Below are 20,379 nucleotides of genomic sequence, written 5' to 3' on the forward strand. Positions count from 1 at the left end.
CCCTACAAAAATTCAATCTAAAACAAAAGGTTCAATGTGAACTTCTTATGGCTAGAAACTATATATACACATACATTTATACACCCCTCCCCCTCAATTTTTTTAGTCATTAAAAATTTAAAATATTTTAAGTTTTCGGATTAAATTTAGTATTAGATAAATTTTAAATAGAAGTGTAGAACTTTAATATTATCGCACTAAACCTCACATAAAAGTTAAATTTTTACGATAAAGTCAATACTTGTGAAAGTTCATTTAATGCAACTAAAATTGTAACTATGGCTATGCCATAAATACATCCTAAAATTGGCTATTTATGCACTTCACCCCCTTATAAAAAAATCCTCTTTTTTCTACAAACTCTCTTCGCAATTTGTTCTTCAATTTTGCGGTCGAAGATTGGCGCAATTTCATCAACTAATTCAATGTATGTGATCTTCATTTGTTTATATATGTATATATTTATTAGTTAAACACAACAATTTTGATTTGACTACCCATTTTTTGTTGATTTTTTTTCAAAATTAGGGTTCTAATTTTTGGTGTAGCATTTTGAGTTTTCTTCATTTTAGTGTTATTGAAGCTTCTATTCTTTGATTTTATCAGCGGAGATTCTTGGTTTGTTTGGAAATACAGTAGGAGGAATTGATTTAGCTATTTTTACTCAAAGTTTGGATTTTTGAAGCAAAAGGGAAGAAGAATCAACTGTAACAATGTTGAGTATGTTAGTATTGATCTGGAATTAAGGTATTTTACTTTATTTTTCCATAGTAAGTGGCTCCATAGTAAATAATTTAGTAACTGTGACTGGCCTTCCTCGGGAGTTTAGTGTAAGGGGCTGCCCTTTTTTGCATTCTTGCTTTGGTAATGTTTCTTTTGAATCGAGGGTAAACAACATATATGCCTCCCAAATACTAAGATAGGGGCTAAGTTTGCGTAATCCTACCCTCCCCAGACTCACTTGTGGGATTACATAACGTTTGTTGTTGTTGTTTTTCTTATGCTGATCAACAATGAGGAGAGAAAGAATACTTTTAAATTTGTTTGTCTGGTATCGACTTGACTTGGAGTTTAAGAAATTAATTTAGCCTTTTTACTCAAAGTTCGGATTTTTGAGGCAAAAAAGAAGAAGAATCCGGTGCAACGTTCTTGAGTAGATAAGTTTTGAGCTGGAATTATGGTGTTTTGCTTTTTGTTCCATACTAAGTTGCTCCGAAGTAAATAATTTACGATGGGGTTGTAATAGTCTCTTTTGATCAGCCCTTTTCTCGAGCTTTAGTGCACTAGGCTTCCCTCTTTGCATTCTTGCTTTGATAACGTTTCTTTTGAATAGAAGGTCTATGGGAAACTACATCTCTACCCCACAAAGGTGGGGGTAAAGTTTGCCTATATCCTACCCTCCCCATACTCACTTGTGGGATAACAGTGGGTTTGTTGTTATTGTTGATATGCTCAACAATGGGAAAAAAAGGAATACTCTTTCCGTTTTAATTTGTTTTATCTGATTTCACTTTGACACAGTGTTAAAAAATATAGAAGACTTTTGAATCTTACGGTCATAAGCTAAAGATATGTAGATGTACCAAAAATGCTTTTAAACTTGTGATTTTGGACATGTCACGTGGAAGGTTAGAATTAAGGAGTTGCTAAAAAAGGAACGAGGCATTCTTTTTGAAATGGACTAAAAGGGAAAGTAAGATAAACAAATTGAAATGGAGGAAGTATATTGTTTGAAAATAGAGCAGAATATGGACTTTTTATTGGCTGTGTTTGGTATCAGTATGATGAAAGTCATTTTCCATAATAATTGTTTTTTCTAGTTTCTGGTTACCAAAAAAATGTTTTTCTTCAAAAGAGGAAATGACTTCCCTGGTAAGAAGTATTTTCCATACAACTAAACTTTTAGCGTCATGTTTCTTGATCCAACTAACACTTGTTAACACATGTTTCATGTTACAATATTTGGGGAATTTATGTATATACATGCATGCACGGTTCATTTGAGTTAAAAAATTAAAGAAAGCTTTTTTGTGTTTTCTTACTTTTTAGTTTTACAGGAATGCGTCAAGTCTGAGGGAAGTCCCATGTAATGAATTCTTGTTTCATGCATGTTCTGTTGCAATATTGACAAGCACTACATATCTGCCTCGAAGAGTTCAATTTGTCGAAGTCTGGTGATATCTTGGAGGATGAGCTTTTGCACATGCTTGAATTAAAAAGTCGATTTTGACTTGTTTCTGGATAGAATTAGCATCTAACAAGTGTAGTGGTGATAATTCTCTTTTACGGAAGTTTTATCCCGTTCCAATAATGAAGGAAGACAGAGATGGTTTCTTTGTTGTTAAGAAAGGAGATATTGTTGGAGTCTACAGAAACTTGGGTGACTGCCAGACTCAAGTCGGATCCTCGGTAACTATTGGAGGAATTTATATCTGCATTTTTATTATATTATGTGTGTATGTACACATATATATGTCTATATGTATACAAAGCTAGATATATGTATGTATGTCTGTGGATTGATATGGTGTCAACTGTGACTTTTCTCACTTTTCCCCTTGGTGGCTTGAACTCCCAATCTATTAGTTGGCACTGGAGTGCTCTTGCCACTGGATAAACTTCACTTGTCAACTTGTAGTTAATATATATATAGCAGATGCTACACCACATTTATCTTATCTGTTCTTTTCCTCGTGAATTTATGCAGATATAGTTGCACTGCAAGAACTTCATAAAATAAGTTTGACCTTATTTATTTGCTACATCTTCATTTACATAAGTCGACAGGAAGCTGGTGCATAATTTATCTGCAGATTTCAGCATTTCCTTGATGCTTTCCTTGTATGAATAAAATTATTTTTCAAAAGGAATAATATTTATTACAGCTTCAACTTGGTTTTCTTAATCAATGATAAAGTTATAGAAGTGTAGGAATTTCTCTTACAGAATAGGGGTGGTAAAGGCAGTTCCGTTATCTGTGTCCATCAATGGTTATATACCAATGTGCATGAAATGGGAAATATATCAAACTTGCAGTGCTTTAATCGGTTCCCCCTTCCCTTTCTTTGACAGATATGTGATCCTCCGGTTAGTGTGTATAAAGGCTACTCCATGCCAAAGGACACGGAGGAATATCTTCTATCTTGTGGACTTAAAAATGCATTATATTCTATCAGAGCTGCAGATCTGACTGAAAGTCTCTTTGGGGCTCTAGTACCATGCCCTTTTCAGGTAAGACATTTTACTAAATTGTGTGCAAAAATTGTCTGTTTGTCTTTTATAATTGAAGTATATCATCTCAGAACTTTTGGAAGAAGGCAATCCTTGTTCACATCAGCTTTCTTTTCCAGGAGACGCAAAGGACTTCCAAAAATAAGAAAAGGAACAAGGAATAGAGTTAAAATTTGTCTTTCTGATCTAAATTTTGACTTAATAAATCATGTTGTGAGTTTGATGCAAGACTAATTTGAACATGTGGGTTCCTTTCTAGAACTACTTAATTACTAAAAACTCTCCCTTCCACTTATTATACAGTTCACACTACCCAAGAGAGAATCCTAAACTAGAGGTAAAACCAAACGTGAATTGATAGAATTCGGATGTATTTATTACAATTCATCTTTGGAAGTAAAGCCATGATATCCCCATCTGATTTTGTTGCATAAAGAAAAAAAGTTAAAGTTGAGCTCTTTATGTCATTAGCAGAATTGGCGGAGTCCTTCCATGGTGTTTGCCTTGGGAGAATATTTTTAACTTTAAAAGTCGACTTCTGCCTTTATGATATAGAAGGGATGAAGACTTATTACCTAAGTCCTCACAGATCCCTAATTAAGGAAAAGATTACAAAATTTTGTGCTGATCCCTTTCCATATGAACAAATGATAAAAAGGAGAAAGTGTGCTTAGTTAAATTACATTATACATGGGACAGATACCACATAGCTGTTCTTCTACATATCAATACTATCAAAGATGATCTCTAAATGCAGCTGATTCAGTTATTTATTTTGTACTAGATTAAGTTAAATTTCCTACTTATTGATGTGAATACTCCTGTTATCAGTAGTACTTGTAAAAATTGGTGAAAGATGCTTACATCTCTTTTTTTGAACCAGTCATTGTCATACAATTTATCAGCACTAAATTTTTGCAGCATCAATCTTCTTCCAAAGGTGGAGCGTCTGAGCATACGCCGAAGAAGAGGTCTCAGGAAGCAATGTGGTCAGAATATGCGGTAAGTTGGGGCTATATTAGCTTTTTGTGTAAGTCGGTCAGCGTTTATAGCAGTTGCTTTTGATGTATATCTCGATTCTTGTTCTACAGAGAGAGCTAACTTAATGTGCCTATAGTTTTTGGTTATCTTACAAAGTACATTCTTCTATTTGCACCTCTCTGGATATCGAAGCTTGATTATAACAGTAGGGGCTTGTTTGCTTAATTTTCCTTAAGATGCCATAGTAAATGGTCTCACAACTTACATGAGAAAGCTAGTTATTCAGCTGGAAGGCAATTTTCTTTCCTAAAGTAGATCTACTTGGAATTTGAAGACTGGATACTAATCCATTGTGAGCAAAATGTCAGTATTTTTCTATTATGTCTGGGTAACCCTTTTTGAAGAAATGATTATGTAAGGAGGTTGAAAAGTCTCCAATACGGTACCTGTTAATGAGCTAAATCTGTTTAAATGGAATACTAGTAGCTTGTTAATAGGGTTCTACAGCTGTTTTTAGAAATATCTCGATATAGCAGTAGCAGTACTTGTCGTTGACAAGTCTCCGCAGCTATTGTAGTTGTGTATAAATAAAACTAAAACTAAAAATAGGTCAGAGTGGGCCATTAATAAGAACAGTAATGAGTAGATTGTCTGGCTACATACAAAATATTGAAAATAGAAGTAGTATTTCAATAAAATAAAAATAGATCATGCTGGGTGGCTTATAAGAAAAGTAGCTTGCCAGCAAGTTCTTGCAACTGTTGTTATCTTTGCTTTTTATTATTTCTTAGTAAAAACTCATGTAAGGTATTGAACTTTATTAGATTGAACGTCATAACAAAGGATATGTAGTTCTGTGAATCATTTCAAGGAGCCACATCCTAGTAAATGTAGCTAGAGATCTGAAAATACTATTTCTAGTAAAAGGTGTCTTTCCGTGTTACAGATTGCCATAATTCTTCTGATAAAGAAGATTCCAGTAAGTTATTGTGATGAGAAACATTTATAATGTGGAAGGAACAGCAAAAACAGATATCAGTATCATCCTTCCTGTTCAGAATTTTTTTTCTCTCATTTGTCATCTAGTTTATTACATGTGACGTGTGTATCAAGTATTTTATTAGATGACGGGATGATCCCAGCTTACCACGTCGATGTGTTGATAAAGCAAAAAGAATGGTGGAAATGGAAAAAGAATTAATGTGTCTGACTGAAATTTCCCCTAATTGACTAACAAATTCAAGGGCACTCTCAAATATGGATAAAAAGTTCCCTATTACTATTCTGGTGTTGGTAATAAATATAATTAAGAGCTATAATCTTCAACTTCTGCGACTGCGGACTAGGCTTAATAACAAGATGGGAAACCTTTTTTCCCAAACCGTTGCATGGGATGACTTTTCGGGAGTGCTGAGTAGTTTAAATGAACCAGATGGATAACCTTCGTCTTCTCTTTGATGGAGCTGACGTCTGGATATTTTGCTGAGCAATTACTGTGCTTGCCTTAGCTCTGATGAAAGACTTCCTGTTTTCTGCAAAGTTTGCATTGAGCATTAAAGGGGAACTAATACTACCTATTGGTTGATCAAAGACATATTTAGGTTACTTAAGTGTTACCATTTTATGAGTTCTGACATCTTTTTGTGCGCAAAGTATGTAAAGTTGCGATTGTCAAACCATATTCTTTGCAATATTTTGTTGCTGTACTGTATTCTTCTACCTGGCTCTTGGAGAGGTATATAATGTTAATTTTGGCTCAAAGTAGTACTGAATACTTACACTTAAGAAAGAAATACTAGTTACAAAATGATATACTAGTTTCTTGTGTCCACACCTATACGATCTGTTTGGCTTGCCACACTTTGGAATCTATCTTGTTCATTGGCATGTTTATTTGCAGGATGCTGTTGGATCAGCTGTTGCTTCAAATGATTCCCTAAGAAAGCATATCAAGTTAGAACCTCCTAAGGGTGACCAGCAAGCTCTATCATCCGGTGTGAGTGGCTGTTAAAATGATGGCTTCTTATGAAAAAACATAAATGATTTCAGTATATATGATTAAAAAATAAATTGTCTTTATACTTAATGGGAAGTCAGCGAAGCTAATCAATCTTAATATCAAGTTGAGTTCTTTTAAATTCTCTTGAAGGTTTATGCTGTTGGAATGAAGGAAGCTGATCGTGGTTATCCTCAGCAGCGGTCTTGTACTCTTGAATTTGATGGTACTTCAAAAGGAAACCCAGGACAAGCTGGTGCAGGAGCTGTAGTACGAGCTGACGATGGAAGTTTGGTAATGATTACTGTTTTGGGTTTGTATTTCCTTTTCCTTGTTAGTTGCTGTACTTATATTACAACTTTGCGATTAATAGATCTGTAGGCTGCGTGAAGGTTTAGGAATAGCAACAACCAGTGTTGCTGAATATCGAGGCTTTATCTTGGGTTTGAAATATGCACATAGCAAAGGGTTTACAAGTATTCGTGCTCAGGGTGATTCCAAACTTGTTTGTATGCAGGTTCGTTTTCCCATATTATTTGTTTGTTCTTTTGTTTTCTTTATATTTCTTGATATCACACTTCTCCTTTATGTGTCTGCACAATATAAAGTTGTACCTGGAGTTGTGTACTTCTAGCAAAGTTTTACTTGTTTTCAACTTCAGCTAGATGAATAGGATCGTTATTTGCATATTTTTTAAGGTCAAGGAGGTCTGACAATCTTTTTTTAGTCGTGAACCCATTTCACAAGTCCCTTCGACGTATTTTCTTTGTTCTATAGGATAAAACTTTTTTGTAATGTACATGCCCTTTCTAGTATAAGGTAGTAACAACTAAACATCAAAATTTGTTTTAAAAGGTAACAATCTTATTATCTTTATATTTACATATCACAAGAGCAAAGTATATCCTCATTCTTTCAAGGAATCTATTGTCTCTAACAGTGGATCCAGATCATCGGGAATTCTTCTTTACACCATAAACGAAGTGAAATTTTTCTTGATTTTATGAATAGGGCTGTTTTTTAGGAGTAAGCATTAATATGCAATCCACCTAAAGTTTCTCGGCTCAAAGAGAGTGAGTTTGGTAAGTTTAATAATGGGTAAATCATATAACTGAGCTCGTCAAAGAGTCTCTATCTTTTCCTTCTCTTGGGTAAATTTCGAGAAGGAAAAGTTAGAGGGCAGCAAATAGTTCTTGTCCGTGTCTTATTTTCTTGGTTGGAAATATAATCAGAATACATTTGGTCTCTCAATGAAATGAGTAGTGTCTTTGACGAGCTTAGTTATAACTCCGAGATGCTTTATCATAGCTTCTGAAGTCGGTCTCACGAGTCACGACATTACTTAACTTTTCAAAGAAATTGGTCTCATGTCAAGTTGTTTGAGCTTATTTTATGTTGTCTTCTTATTTTCTTTATCTGATTGATTGATTCATTAAATGTATCCTTCCAAACAGATCCAGGGTCTATGGAAAGTTAAAAATCAAAACATCTCTACGCTATTTCAGCAGGCAAAACAACTAAAGGATAGGTTTTTTTCTTTCCGCATCATTCATGTTCTTCGGGTAATTAATAAATCTCCTCTACACCTAGACTCTTGATTCATATTCTCGTCTCACTTTATTAATCAGAATTAGTAGGTGTTTGGACATGCTATTTAGGATCATGATTTCAAATCAGCATTTAGACATGCAGTTTAGAATCATGATTCCAAATCATGTCCAAACGGGGCCTCTGGTCTGTAATAGCACCAAAACTGAATAGAATTAGAGCCCTCGTTATGGTTTTCTCAGTTACCTTGTTCTTAGTTCTTACCTTGCTGATTTTCGGAGATTAAACATTTCCTAACTCTCGTTTTCATAGGAATCTAACTGTGACGCGGATCAGCAGGCGAACTTGGCTATTGAACTTCCCGGTTAGAGCTTAGTTTTTGTTCCAGTCTTGGTTGGGGTTTGGTTATATTTGAGCTTTCATCAATGTTATATCCAACTTCATCTCTTACTGCAGATGGTCATGTCCAGGAGGAGATAGAGAAATGACAAACGGGGCTGTAGACGACGACTCTAAACGTGGTGCTAACGAAGATCTCATCGTGCTAACCACCGAGCATCGCGTTTTGCCTGTAAGTCAGTGGATAGCACAATATGTTTTTACCTGAAACTCGAAGACCGATGAGGGAACTGATTGATGCGAATCGTATCGAGCTATGATACGGTAATTTATTTAACTTGTACTATTAGTATCGCAATATGCGTGTAATAACGAATTTCATGCATCTTTTGACAGATTGTAATAATTTTAAGTACAATGAGTATTAGTACTTTACTACTATATAGAAGTGGCTAAAAGCAGATGCTCTCCCCGTCTCATTTTATATGTCTCATTTTATATGTCATATTGCATTTTTCGAAAGTTAATTTGTTTAATTTTTAAAGTTAAATTAAATTGGGTTTATTTGATGTTTTTTTAAAAAAAAATAGATATTCAATAACTATACAAAAAGTACTATAAATTGCATTTATTTTGCTTATCAATATGATGAATATATATATCGTAAAATGTAGGTTAAAATTTTTATAATTTGACCCTACAAAGAAAGATCATGACAATTAATTATGGACGGAGTAAGTATTTATTTATCGACATGTCTTCTCTCAGTATTTCTCGAAATTTTTCAGTATTCTCTTTCTTTCAATTAATTTTACTTTTATTTTTAGTCTATTATATAATTGAAAACTAAGTGAAGTCAAAATATGGAAAAAAGTAGATTGTTACACAAATGAAACTTTTCATTTTATTGAACGATGAAGTTGATCTTGATGAACTCAAATGAAATGTTTTGAAGTTTTATACGATTGAAATTAACATACATAAGTTAAAAGTTTAACCATTTTTTCTCGACTTTTAGACGAATTTTTAAAATTCATATCACTGAAAATCATGTAAAAATGACTCAAAGAAGTCTCAACTATTTTTGTGTGAACTTCACCAAAAAATACGCAGAGAAGAGTCGTATTATGTTTTTTTCGAATATATATTTAACTACTACTTCGAAATTCACATGACTGAAAATCACGTAAAATTGACTCAAGTCTCAACTATTTTTGTCTGAACTTCAAGCAAAATACACGGAAACAGCATATTTTATGTTTTGTTCGAATATCTACTTAACTACTATTTCAAAACTCACACTGAAAATACGTAAAATTGACTCAAGTCTCAACTACTTTTGTTGAACTTCAAGTAAAAATGCGCGGAGACGGGAGATGTGTTCCGACCCGAATTCATACCCGACCCGGCAACACATATCGGGTAACAGTTACAGGTTGTTACAATACTTATCACATGTAGCGTACGTATTCATCATTTTCTTCTAACTTGCGTAGTTGCAATGAACTGCGTCACTGCTCCCAAGGCGAATTGGCGATGTTCGCCGGCGATTTCGTTCTACTCCGATTCCACTAAACTCTACAATCGGAGCAGCATCCGCTTCTACGCCGGAAACCGGAACTCCAGCAGAATCAGATGCAACTTGAAAGCTACCGGCAGCAGCAACAATCAGCCGGAAACAAGTACCGGAATCCAGCTATATAGAGATATTGAGAGGTCTGTTGCCCTAATCGCTCGATTACTTACTAGTCAATACTTGTAGTAATTTCTGGCGGAACTTTAGATTTTCCTGATTTTGTGAAATTAAGTGGTTTGATTGAATATGCTGCCTTTTATTTTTCTGTGTCTGCTTGGTGTAACTTGTCTTCTATCGAGCAAAATTAACATGTTCAATTTCCGGCATGACAAAAGCGGCGATATCTTTTCATTTGTTCTAGTCTTAGCTAACAGAGTTACCCATATTATTGGTAGGAGGTAGTAAATATTGAGTGGAATTAGTCAAGTGCGTTATAATAAAAAAGATTTAGCATGGAAAGTACTCTCTCTGTTCCACTTTATGTGGCATAATTCAGAGATCTGAAATATTTTAATTTTTGGTGTGTAATTAACTTAAAATATCCTATTGTTTTGAAATAAGATCTAAATATTATTTTATTATTTTGTTAATCATTATCTTCATCAAATACGTGTCGCCTCCCACCAACGTGTATTAGGTAACTGTTCCACCAAAGCTAGGACATGTGGGAGAGGAAGTTACCTAGTGTTTTTTTTTTGAACCTGAGACCTCATGATTCTTATCCGCTTCATTGATAGCTAGTCCACACCCTTGAGTGCATAAGATCTACATATTTAGAAACAACTGAAAGAGTAGTTGACTAAAAGTTAACAATTAAAAGTATACAAAAAAAAATTGTGGTGAAAGGTGGAAAGCGGCAGTATTTGTAGCTAAATGGAATGAGTTGCTATACCAAAAGACTGCTATAACAATTACAAACTTCAAGTTGGATAAAAAAGAATGTCGATAAATATGGTTTGCGACATATTTTTCCTCTTCCATCCCTCTGTCCTTAATAAGCAACACAAATACATTATAATTGAGCTGTGCAAAGTGAGCTCGACGGCTTAAAGATTAGCCATAGTTTCCTCCTTGTGCCTAAGGCAATTGCGCAATAGGACAGTATTGGCACAAAAACCAGGACAACCCCCATAAATTGCCTTTTTGAAGCAAGAATAACTGTTGGAGGTAAGTATCAGAACAAGAAAGAAGACAAAAAAAGGAATCGTTTATCATGTGCGCACCTTTAGCGGCTGCGGGTTTCCCTTGTCATTAAAAAAAAAAAGGAATCGTCGCACATGCCGAAGTTGGCATTTCAAGGAAAGGTGACATTATGAATATAATCTCACTCTTAATGAACCTTATGTCTTGTACACGTTGACTTACCATCAAGGCTCTTAACCCTTTTTATGGATCAGTTCTGCCGTCTGCGTGCTATTACCTGTTTGTTAATAAATCAAAAAGTACTTCTAACATTACAGTAATGGCCCTACAGCTAGAAAAATAAATCGAAAGCAATGCTACAATTATGTTAGCTGTTTTTAGCAACTACATTTTGTATGTGAAATTGTGAATGCACAAACTGATGGACGCATGCACTTGGATATTATATAATTGGAATCTTGGTGATGAATTTTTACTTGCTTTTTTAGTTCATTGGTATGATTAGTCGTGTTTTTCTAACCTAATCTATCCATAATGTCAATTATACACGGCCATATATGATTGTGAATTTGGAGTTCTAATCAGATGATTGGTGATTCTTGACTTACCATTGTCAGTTATACAGTGTCCTTTTTCGCTCATGAAACCTAAAAAGAAACTACTGATCATGTTTATTCACAGATTACTTACAGAGACAGTGAAGCAATCTCAAGATTGGGGAAGTTCACAGGACTGGGATGAAATCGAGGTTACTAAAGGAATTCCCTAAAAATATGCTTTAGTTTCAGAAGAATTGAATCATGAAAATTCTTTCCTTTTGTGTAAATTTACAAGTGTATTGATATGCAATTTGCATCCTTTATCTCTTACCCCAATTTTGCGTTACTTAAAACCATTTTTCGGTTGTAACCTTTAAACAACTTTTTGTCTTCCAAATAAGCTTAAAGACAAAAAAGAACTATCTAGTTTGAGAGGGCACATAATTACTGTTAGATTTGAAGGAATCGGTCATGATGCAACTTGCGTAGTAAGCATAATGTTGGATCAATATATGTTATGTGATTATAATGTGTGTCTGGAATGGACGTTTATATGATACAATTTCAACTGTGTGACAGTAAATAAGATAGTAGGTTGCTTGTGAAGGAGAACAAGGACGGTGGCCCACACATCCATGTTCTATATACATGTTAGAATACTCTGATGAATTATAAATGAAATAAACTCAGTTTGCTATTACAGGGAGCATGGGTATTGCAACCAAAAACATCAAAGCCGAAGTTAGTCGTACATTTTATTGGAGGTGTTTTTGTTGGGGCTGCTCCGCAGCTTTCTTACCGCCTGTTCCTTGAGCGGCTCAGACAGAAGTGAGTTGTTTGATCTTGATGCTAGGGTCCATCTTATTCTATCTATGTTTATTATGTGCTTATTATTTGAAAGCAGCATCACTTCTTTATTATATTTGTGATGTATATGCACCTTCGTATCATTCTGATTTATAGTTAGTTTTTCTATCTTTTTCGCATTGCTGATAAGCAGGATAGGAAAAGTAGAAGATTTTAACTAATTAGTGCACCAATGGGGTGCCGGTAATATTAATTTCTTCCATTCTCTCTTTCACTGTATTTAGAACTGGAAGGTTGACCTCTCAGATTTTCAGTAAGCCAGAGAAGTGCTCCTCTTTTTAAATAGTATCTTGTTAGATGATTCAGTAACGATTATGCACTTTCTCGTAGAAGTGTACCGAACTTTATCCAGTGGTTTACCAACTGAAGGCATGTTTTACTTCAGTAGTTGGTTTAATAGATTTCCAACTGTTTAATCAGACTTGTGCAGAAAATAGCTGTTTTGATCATACTTGCTAGCAAAGATATTTTTGCTATTGGTTGTATTAGCCTCCTGATGTCCATTCCAGCAGTGTCATTTTATAGCCCATGTCAGCCCCTATTGTGAGTTAAGTGGTCATGTTTTACTTAAGTAGTTTGGTAAAGGGATTTCCAACTGTTTAATAAGACTTTAAAAAGCTAAGCTTCTTATGCTATTAGTTGTATTAGACTACCTGATACCCCATTCCAGCAGTATTATTCTATAAACTAGTATGCTAATACCTGATGATGGTAGCTATAATCCTTGTCCTGTTTTCTTGTCTCATCCGTTAAGTGGGGTAAATATAGTGCTTAGTCTTATTAACATTGTGAGACAGGGATATGTTGGTGTTGCAACAACTTACTTTTATTACATTCTGAGACAGGGATGTCTTGGTGATTGCTACACCTTATGCTAGTGGATTTGACCATTTCTACATTGCAGATGAAGTGCAGTTTAAGTTTGATAGGTGCCTTAGATTTCTCCAAGAAAGAGTGAGTTTCAGCTTTTACCGAAGATGAGACTGTTTTATCATGCTTTGTTTCTTATGAATGTCCATTGGTGACATAGGTACAAGACCTTCCTGTATTTGGCATTGGGCACTCTTTAGGATCTGTAATTCACCTTTTGATTGGTAAGTTACTGTATCTCAGTAATATTTTTTACATAGAGGTAAATTTGGTCAACTTGGTCCACAACGTTTGATGCTTGATGCTCAGGAGCTAGATATGCTGTGAAAAGAAACGGGAATGTATTGATGGCTTTCAACAACAAGGTACTTGATGGATTTATTTTCAGCTTTATCCTGAACTCGTACAACTTTAAAATCAGTTTTAGGGATGCAAAGACAGATACAAATGGAACTGATGCGCACAGGGTTTATTTCCCATATTTTCCTTTCATTTGTCTATCTTTTTTTCTTTTTTCTTTTGGTTGGTGGGACAGGGTAGGGGCTGCAAAAAACTGTATCAAATTAGATTCAGCTTCATAAGCTTAGGTTGGTCAAGTTGCTGCATGTTCATGGGTGATATGGGATCATTGTATGTCTTTCCAGAATTGCAGGAACGATCTGTACAGTCTGCATTAATTTCTTCCTCGACACCTTTTATATTAATTTCTAGTTGTAAGACTAAACCTAGGTATAGCATCTTAAATTGTGTGACTTATCCTCAACCCTGTTACAATTCTAGTTTCATCTGGCCTGAGCAAAATGAGGCTTCTTTAGAGTTCGTTATGCTTCAGTTACATCGAGTAGCAGAGTTAGAAGTTTATGTGTAATTTGCTTTTAGGCAGCTTATCATATAAAGGGGAAATATTCTGCACTCTCTTGTGTTTGAATGATGGAGACTTGTCCTTAGTTTGAACTTCTATATTCCAAATCTTATACAACAACATCTATGCCTTAGTCCCAAATAAGTTGGGGTCATCTATATGAATCCTCACTGAGTCAGCGTGTTCCTCATTTAAATTCTAGAACTTGTAGGAAAAGGAAAGTAGAAAACATTGATGGACCTAGCTATGAGAATATTGTAAATTGGTTGAATCAAAGCTTTTGCTTTTATTGGGTTTCATTTGTGGAGAACCATATTTTGGTGTAAGTTGTGTGTTTTTTGGTATACGGCTTGTTATAAGAGGATCTCCCCATCATTAATAACATTGTTCACCTTATAAAAAGAATTCAAGTTACTGCTTTTATACTCATCATGTAGATGTTCATGCAAGTAAAAAACAGTAATACATGTACATGTTTTAGGTCTCCTGTTAGACCACCAGGAGTTTCAGTTTCTGGACATTTTAATGTGCACAATAATATATGTGTGCTGAAGCCCCGCAGCGTGGGTAATCCATCACCATCTTAGCATATTATTGGAACTCTTAACAAGCTTCCTATTACTTTGTTTTCACAGGATGCCAGCCTTGCAGTGCCGTTGTTCTCATCTGTTCTTGTTCCAATGATGCAAAACTTAGGACCAGTTTTATCACAGATCGCATCATCACCAACCATTCGTCTTGGGGTAAGTAGCTTAATTCACCAACTACCCAGCTTCTGTTCAACGTTCTTGTTAGATGACTTTCACATGTGACATTATGGATGTTTTTTCCTGGATAAACGGGTTGGATTGAGACTATTTTTGAGTCATCGGATGGATGGATGCCAAGAGTAGTAAAATTGCCTCTACTTAATTGTGTCATGTGCAATTGCTCAAACACAAACGATAAGAATTTCTAATCTAACTTGTATCCATGTCTACTCAACTGTCTCTTGAAAAAATGCTAATTGAGGAAGAGCATCCTTCATTTTCACATACTTGAAGGTTTTGTTCATTCTTTTGTGCCTTTGGTTGACCTTCACTTTTTTTGTTGGATGCTGTAGTTCAAACACTAGGTCACCCTGGTAGTTGTGTTAGTCACTTTTTCATAAACTTTCACATGAAACTGAATAAGAGATACCTTCTTTTACTCCACTCATGTTCTATATCTACAGGCGGAGATGACTATGAAGCAAATAGAGAACCTTAGCCCCTCAATCATGAAGCAAGTTTTTCCACTGGTTGAGCAACTGACTCCTCTATACACGGACTTGATTAATGGAAAAGAAAATTTCACTCCAAGACCAGAAGAAACTCAAAGACTGGTATGGAAAATTTTGAGATCTTAATGCTCATAAACTATAGCTACATATTAAACTAGGTACATATCATGAACATCTTTAGGTCACTTTATTGCTACTTTTTGGTGTAACTTGTGTAGTGTTTATTTGTATGACCAATTCAATGACTACTATGCAAATGTAGAGCAGATACATGTAGGGATGCAATGGGGTGGGGCGGGCTTGTCCTTTTGGGGGCAGGTATGGGGTGGGGCGGGTTGCAGGTTTCACAAATCAGTTTCTTAACAAAATCCCTACCCAACACCCACTCACCCCGCCCCCAACCCAGTTCTTAAAAGTAGCAATTATGTCGTAGGAAATGGGATTATAGAGTAGCTTACACAAAATATATATCTTCATTGTCCATAATTATGTAACTTTTCTTATCTAATATGTACACTACAGATAAGGTCCTACTACGGGATTTCGAGGAATCTCTTAGTTAAGTTCAAAGATGATACAATCGATGAAACTTCAACACTAGCTCAGGTGCTCAGCTCAGGTTCCGCCATCAGCTCAATGCTGGATATGTCTATCCGCACTCTTCCTGGAGACCATGCGCTTCCTCTACAGCAGGTTCACCCTAAACTACGAAACTCAGTGAAATGGAAGTCCATCTCATCTAGTTTCAATAATTTATGTGATGTACTTTCCTTTTTAGTTTGCCCAAAAAGAATGATATAACTTCTCATTTACCTTTAATGAGACGAGTTTTATAGCTACATAAATTGGGACGAGACGGGACGGAGGGACTCTGCTGGCACATTCATGCATTTTTCAGAGGTTGAAACAATGTCCACCATATCTTACCTTTCTTTCAACTTTCAGGCTCTACCAAATGCTCCTCCAGGAATGACGGACGCTGTTAACAGGAGCAGCGAGCTATTGGCGAACTTGACAGCAGGAACGCCATGGGAAAACGTCACGAAGGAAGTCGGCAATACGCTCGGTAATGTAGACTCTATAATTCTTAATTCTGGGAATTCAAAGGACTTGGATATGCTTGTGGAGACAATAACATCATGGATGTACTCTAACACTGGCCCAAAACTTTTACAGTGATATATGCTAAAAAAAATATATGTATATGAACCCTACTGAATGGTTCTGTAATTTGTAATGATTGTATATACTTGATTGACATTTAGTACTCATGTATAATAATGTGACTAACTTTTTGAATGTTTTGGTATAAAAAGGTCAATTATTTGTAACTGGTAAGTGGTAATGTCAATTGTCAAGTTTTAAAATGTGTACAAATTGGAGCTACTGTTTTCTTAAAAATATTTCACATTTTCTATGATTATCTCAATTTCAGATATTTGGGAAATCCTTCTTAATAGACGAAATTTTCTATTATGTCAATGTCAATTGAATCAATGTTATTAGTTGAAAATTTAAACTTTTTGGTATTTTCTGTTTCTTAGAATTGATATGATAGGTCAATCATTTGTTTCATTGGTTCCAACTGTAGTAGCCGGGTGAAAAGTGAACACTTTGCAGAGGAACTAAGTAGCTCTCACCTAAAAGGAGAGGAATGAAGCTTCGTGTTTGTTTTTCTTTCAAACCCCAATCTGCTCTCACTCACCGCTACTAACTACTAACGGAGTCTCGGGTTGATTTCCCTTCCTTTAGGTAAAAGAATATATGCTTATCTTGAAGAAGAAAAGGATATCACATACCCTTCAACAATTTGAACAAAAGAAAACCTTCTCTCATATGTAAAGGTAAAAATCAATCATAAAGAGCTCAAAAATGAAGATCTATCATCATGTTCAATATTCGTTTTACTTCACATTCTGCATATCATGCTTTTTATACAATTTGTTACTGAAAACTTTGCAAATAACATTGATTTGGCATCAATCACTTCATTTTTAAGTTTCCACTTTGAAGTGTACTTATCCACACTGGCACTAACAAAGGAATCAACAACTTAAAGACTGAAACATCTCATAGATCATAACAGGTAAAACAAACGTAACATCTATCAAGTACTTCAAAGTAATTGATGGGAATATTGTAGGTAGAACATAGAGCTAATATATAGCAAAATTCAAAATCCATAAGTGAATCGAAACCCAATTTAATTGAAAAACATAACAAAACCAGACATGGTAAACTAAAAATCCTTTGTTCTTTAAAAGATCAAAAAAGGAAAAGCCAGGATACACCAAAACTGACTTTGTTACCCATATAAACTTTTTTAACTTCCCACTCTAAAAGCAAATAATTGCCTGTTACTTCTCTAATCTCCCTTTCTCCTGAAAGAACAACCCTCGGTGAGTCTAGCACGCCCACCAGTTGGCTGGCACAAGACCGTCTGACAGTTCCCGCACACCACCACAGTTTGCGAGTGGCTGAACACCGTTGTTCTGCACATATAGAGAGAGAATAAGACTTAGGGTGAACATATCATTGTATGACAAGAGAGATGTTATTGCAGGTGAGGTTGAAACTGAACCAAGATGAGGATTGGATATCCCACCATCCTTCCGAAAACATTCGGTTAGTGTGCATAAAATTCTACTTTTTACTATGGACATGAAAATTGTTTCCATTTATTCAAAAAGTACATAAAAACTTGTTAGGTTTATATACATTAGAATGACTTTTCTGTTAAATTTTTAGGATGAGTTCCCCAAACTACATAAAACTAGCTGGCCTGTTTTTTCAGCCAAAAGAAGTAGGGAGCTTATAACAAAGTGAAATGTATCCCAAACACAAGTTAAACATTACTCAACTTAAAAGCTATATTTTTTTCCAAACTCTAATGTTCGATTACCATTTTTACATTCAAATACTACTTTTTTATTTCAAATTTCACTAAAGATATCAACTTCATTTTTTCAAATAACATTTTTCAACTTCAATTACTATTACATAAGCATCACTAAATTCATCAACTTAACTTCTCCATAACCATTTTACAACTTCAATCACTATTTTCTTTTCCCAAATGTCACTAAATTCATATCGAAAGCACCAACTAAGATAAATGAACAAAAAAAAATGAACTTACATGTTAAAGCAACCCTGGCACTTCACATCCTAGAAGACCAAAAAACAAATAAATCACAGATTAATTCCAAGAATAATTAATTCAAACCACAAATACATTGACAAACCGTTTCCTTTACCATGAAGAAAGAGTTAGGAGATTGAACCAAACGCTTAAGCTTGTGCTTTCTCTTCTCATGCTCAGCTGGTGGGTTCAACAAGTCGACATCGTTTGGAAGAACCTTGAAATCAGATTTTTGCGTTAACACAAAAAACATTAGAACACAATCCAAATCTCCATATAGCTAAAAGCTCACCATTCCACTCCAATTCGTAGCAAATTAGGTCAACACAGAGTACATTAGAACAAGTTCCAATTCACCATAGCTAAAAACTCACTATTTTTGGTCCAACTTATAACAAATAACATTAAGAACAGCATTTGAATATCCATAACTAAAATCTCACCAGTTTGCTTAAATTTTGAGCAAATTATGTTAATACAAAAACCATCAGAACAAAATCCAGAACTCCATAGCTAAAAGCTCACCATTTTCACTCCAATTCGTAGCAAATTAGATCAATACAGAGTACATTAGAACAAGTTTCAATTCACCTTAGCTAAAAGCTCAGTATTTTTGCCCCAACTTATAACAAATAACATTAAGAACATAAAAACAAAATTTGAATAGCCATAACTTGATTGCTTAAATTTTGAACAGATTATGTTAATACAAAAAACATCAGAACAAAATCCAGAAGTCCATAGCTACAAGCTCACCATTTTCGCTCCAATTTGTAGCAAATTACGTTGATACAGAGAACACTAGAGCAAGCTTCAAGTCGCTATAGCTAAAAACTCGCTACTAAAACCTAACCAGCTTCGCTACAATTTTTTACAGATTACGTTAATACAAAGAACATTAGAACCAAAAAATCCAAATACGTAAAGCTAAATATTCACCATTTCCGGTCCAACTTATAACAGGTAACATTACGAACACTAGAACGAAATTCTAATCGCCATAACTAAGAACTCGTCATTTTCACTACAATTTTTTACCAGATTACGTCGAAACAGAACACATCAAAACAAAAATCAAATCGCCATGGCTGAAATCTAACCAATTGCGCTCCAATTTTAATACGAAGAGCATTAGAACGTAATTCGAATTGTTATAGCTATCAACTCACCATTTTCGCGAGGTAAACGGGAAATTCCGGCCGGCGGCGAGGGAGGAAGAGCGTCGGAGGCAGCTGAAATGAAGACGCTGGCAGAGATATTCTAGGGTTTTTTCTCGAAGAATATAAAGGGATTTAGGAATGTTGTGAGCCGTTGGATTTAGTAGAAGAGTTCTGATCTTGGCCGTCTATTTAAGGTCTTTTAGATTCAATAAAAATCCAAGGGTAGGATTGTCCATTCATAATTTTTTTCCTTTTTTGGTGTATAATTCTTAAATTTTATTAGAAATTTAAATTAAACACGAAAAATGAAGAATGACAAGTTTACTTAAAAAAGTTTCGATAATCTGACTTCTCTTATAAAAAAATATCATATGATAGCATTAACTCAATTACTATTATCGATAAGAATAATGAAACTTGATGAGAGATTTCTGTTTGTTTTCTATCCAACGTTTCCAAATTTTATACTTCTATCCTCTACTAATTCCTTTCGAACCATGCTAATTAGGGTGGTTCATAATTGAATTGAAATTGATAATGCAAATTTGGTAAGAAGTTGTTGATTTATCGACAATGGGTTATTAGTTTAGTCATTTTGATAAACGATTTTGATTTTTTATAGCTGATGAAGTTTTTTCTTAATAGGTTAATCGATAATCCGATAGTGAATTAAATTATATCATCTAGTGTATAAAATTCTTGACTTAAAATTCAGTTTCATACTTTTATTTTTTACTGTCCCAAATTTCCGATTATTATATGATGCAAGTGTGTTGCTTTTAAGCAAGACGCAATCTGTCAACTCATGTGCATGGTTTATTTGGTTCACCTGATTTATAAGTGATTTTCAATAAATAAAAAATT

General features: G+C 34.7%; 3 protein-coding genes across 5 annotated transcripts; 2 read left to right on the top strand and 1 right to left on the bottom strand.

Annotated features, from left to right (window-relative positions):
* The first annotated feature begins 243 nt into the window (after positions 1–243).
* Positions 244–8,556, top strand: LOC101248411 (uncharacterized). 3 transcript variants are annotated; one of them, XM_004228497.5, is made up of 11 exons: positions 244–427; positions 607–747; positions 2,050–2,409; positions 3,073–3,231; positions 4,153–4,233; positions 6,113–6,208; positions 6,362–6,502; positions 6,582–6,725; positions 7,663–7,770; positions 8,069–8,120; positions 8,213–8,556. In XM_004228497.5, exons 3-11 carry the CDS (start codon positions 2,311–2,313, stop codon positions 8,242–8,244), a joined length of 912 nt encoding a protein of 303 aa, XP_004228545.2. In that variant the 5' UTR covers positions 244–427; positions 607–747; positions 2,050–2,310; the 3' UTR covers positions 8,245–8,556. The 3 variants fall into 3 exon arrangements, with proteins under 3 accessions (XP_004228545.2, XP_010315309.2, XP_010315311.2); XM_010317007.4 differs by having other exon boundaries at positions 287–427; positions 2,058–2,409; XM_010317009.4 differs by lacking the exon at positions 607–747 and having other exon boundaries at positions 320–427.
* A 904-nt stretch (positions 8,557–9,460) lies between these two features.
* On the top strand, positions 9,461–16,551 carry LOC101248126 (uncharacterized). The gene is made up of 10 exons (XM_004228496.4): positions 9,461–9,811; positions 11,496–11,562; positions 12,057–12,181; positions 13,066–13,174; positions 13,251–13,314; positions 13,400–13,455; positions 14,588–14,695; positions 15,166–15,315; positions 15,736–15,906; positions 16,159–16,551. The coding sequence occupies exons 1-10, from the start codon at positions 9,597–9,599 to the stop codon at positions 16,390–16,392; spliced, it is 1,299 nt and encodes a 432-aa protein (XP_004228544.1). The 5' UTR covers positions 9,461–9,596; the 3' UTR covers positions 16,393–16,551.
* A 799-nt stretch (positions 16,552–17,350) lies between these two features.
* On the bottom strand, positions 17,351–19,663 carry LOC101247355 (small ribosomal subunit protein eS27y). The gene is made up of 4 exons (XM_004228494.5): positions 19,525–19,663; positions 18,471–18,572; positions 18,353–18,381; positions 17,351–17,705 (listed from the first exon to the last, which is right to left on the bottom strand). Exons 1-4 carry the CDS (start codon positions 19,525–19,527, stop codon positions 17,579–17,581), a joined length of 261 nt encoding a protein of 86 aa, XP_004228542.1. The 5' UTR covers positions 19,528–19,663; the 3' UTR covers positions 17,351–17,578.
* Positions 19,664–20,379: the final 716 nt, after the last annotated feature.

Source organism: Solanum lycopersicum, chromosome 1 (genome assembly GCF_036512215.1).
Source record: "Solanum lycopersicum chromosome 1, SLM_r2.1".
Taxonomy (NCBI): Eukaryota; Viridiplantae; Streptophyta; class Magnoliopsida; order Solanales; family Solanaceae; genus Solanum; species Solanum lycopersicum.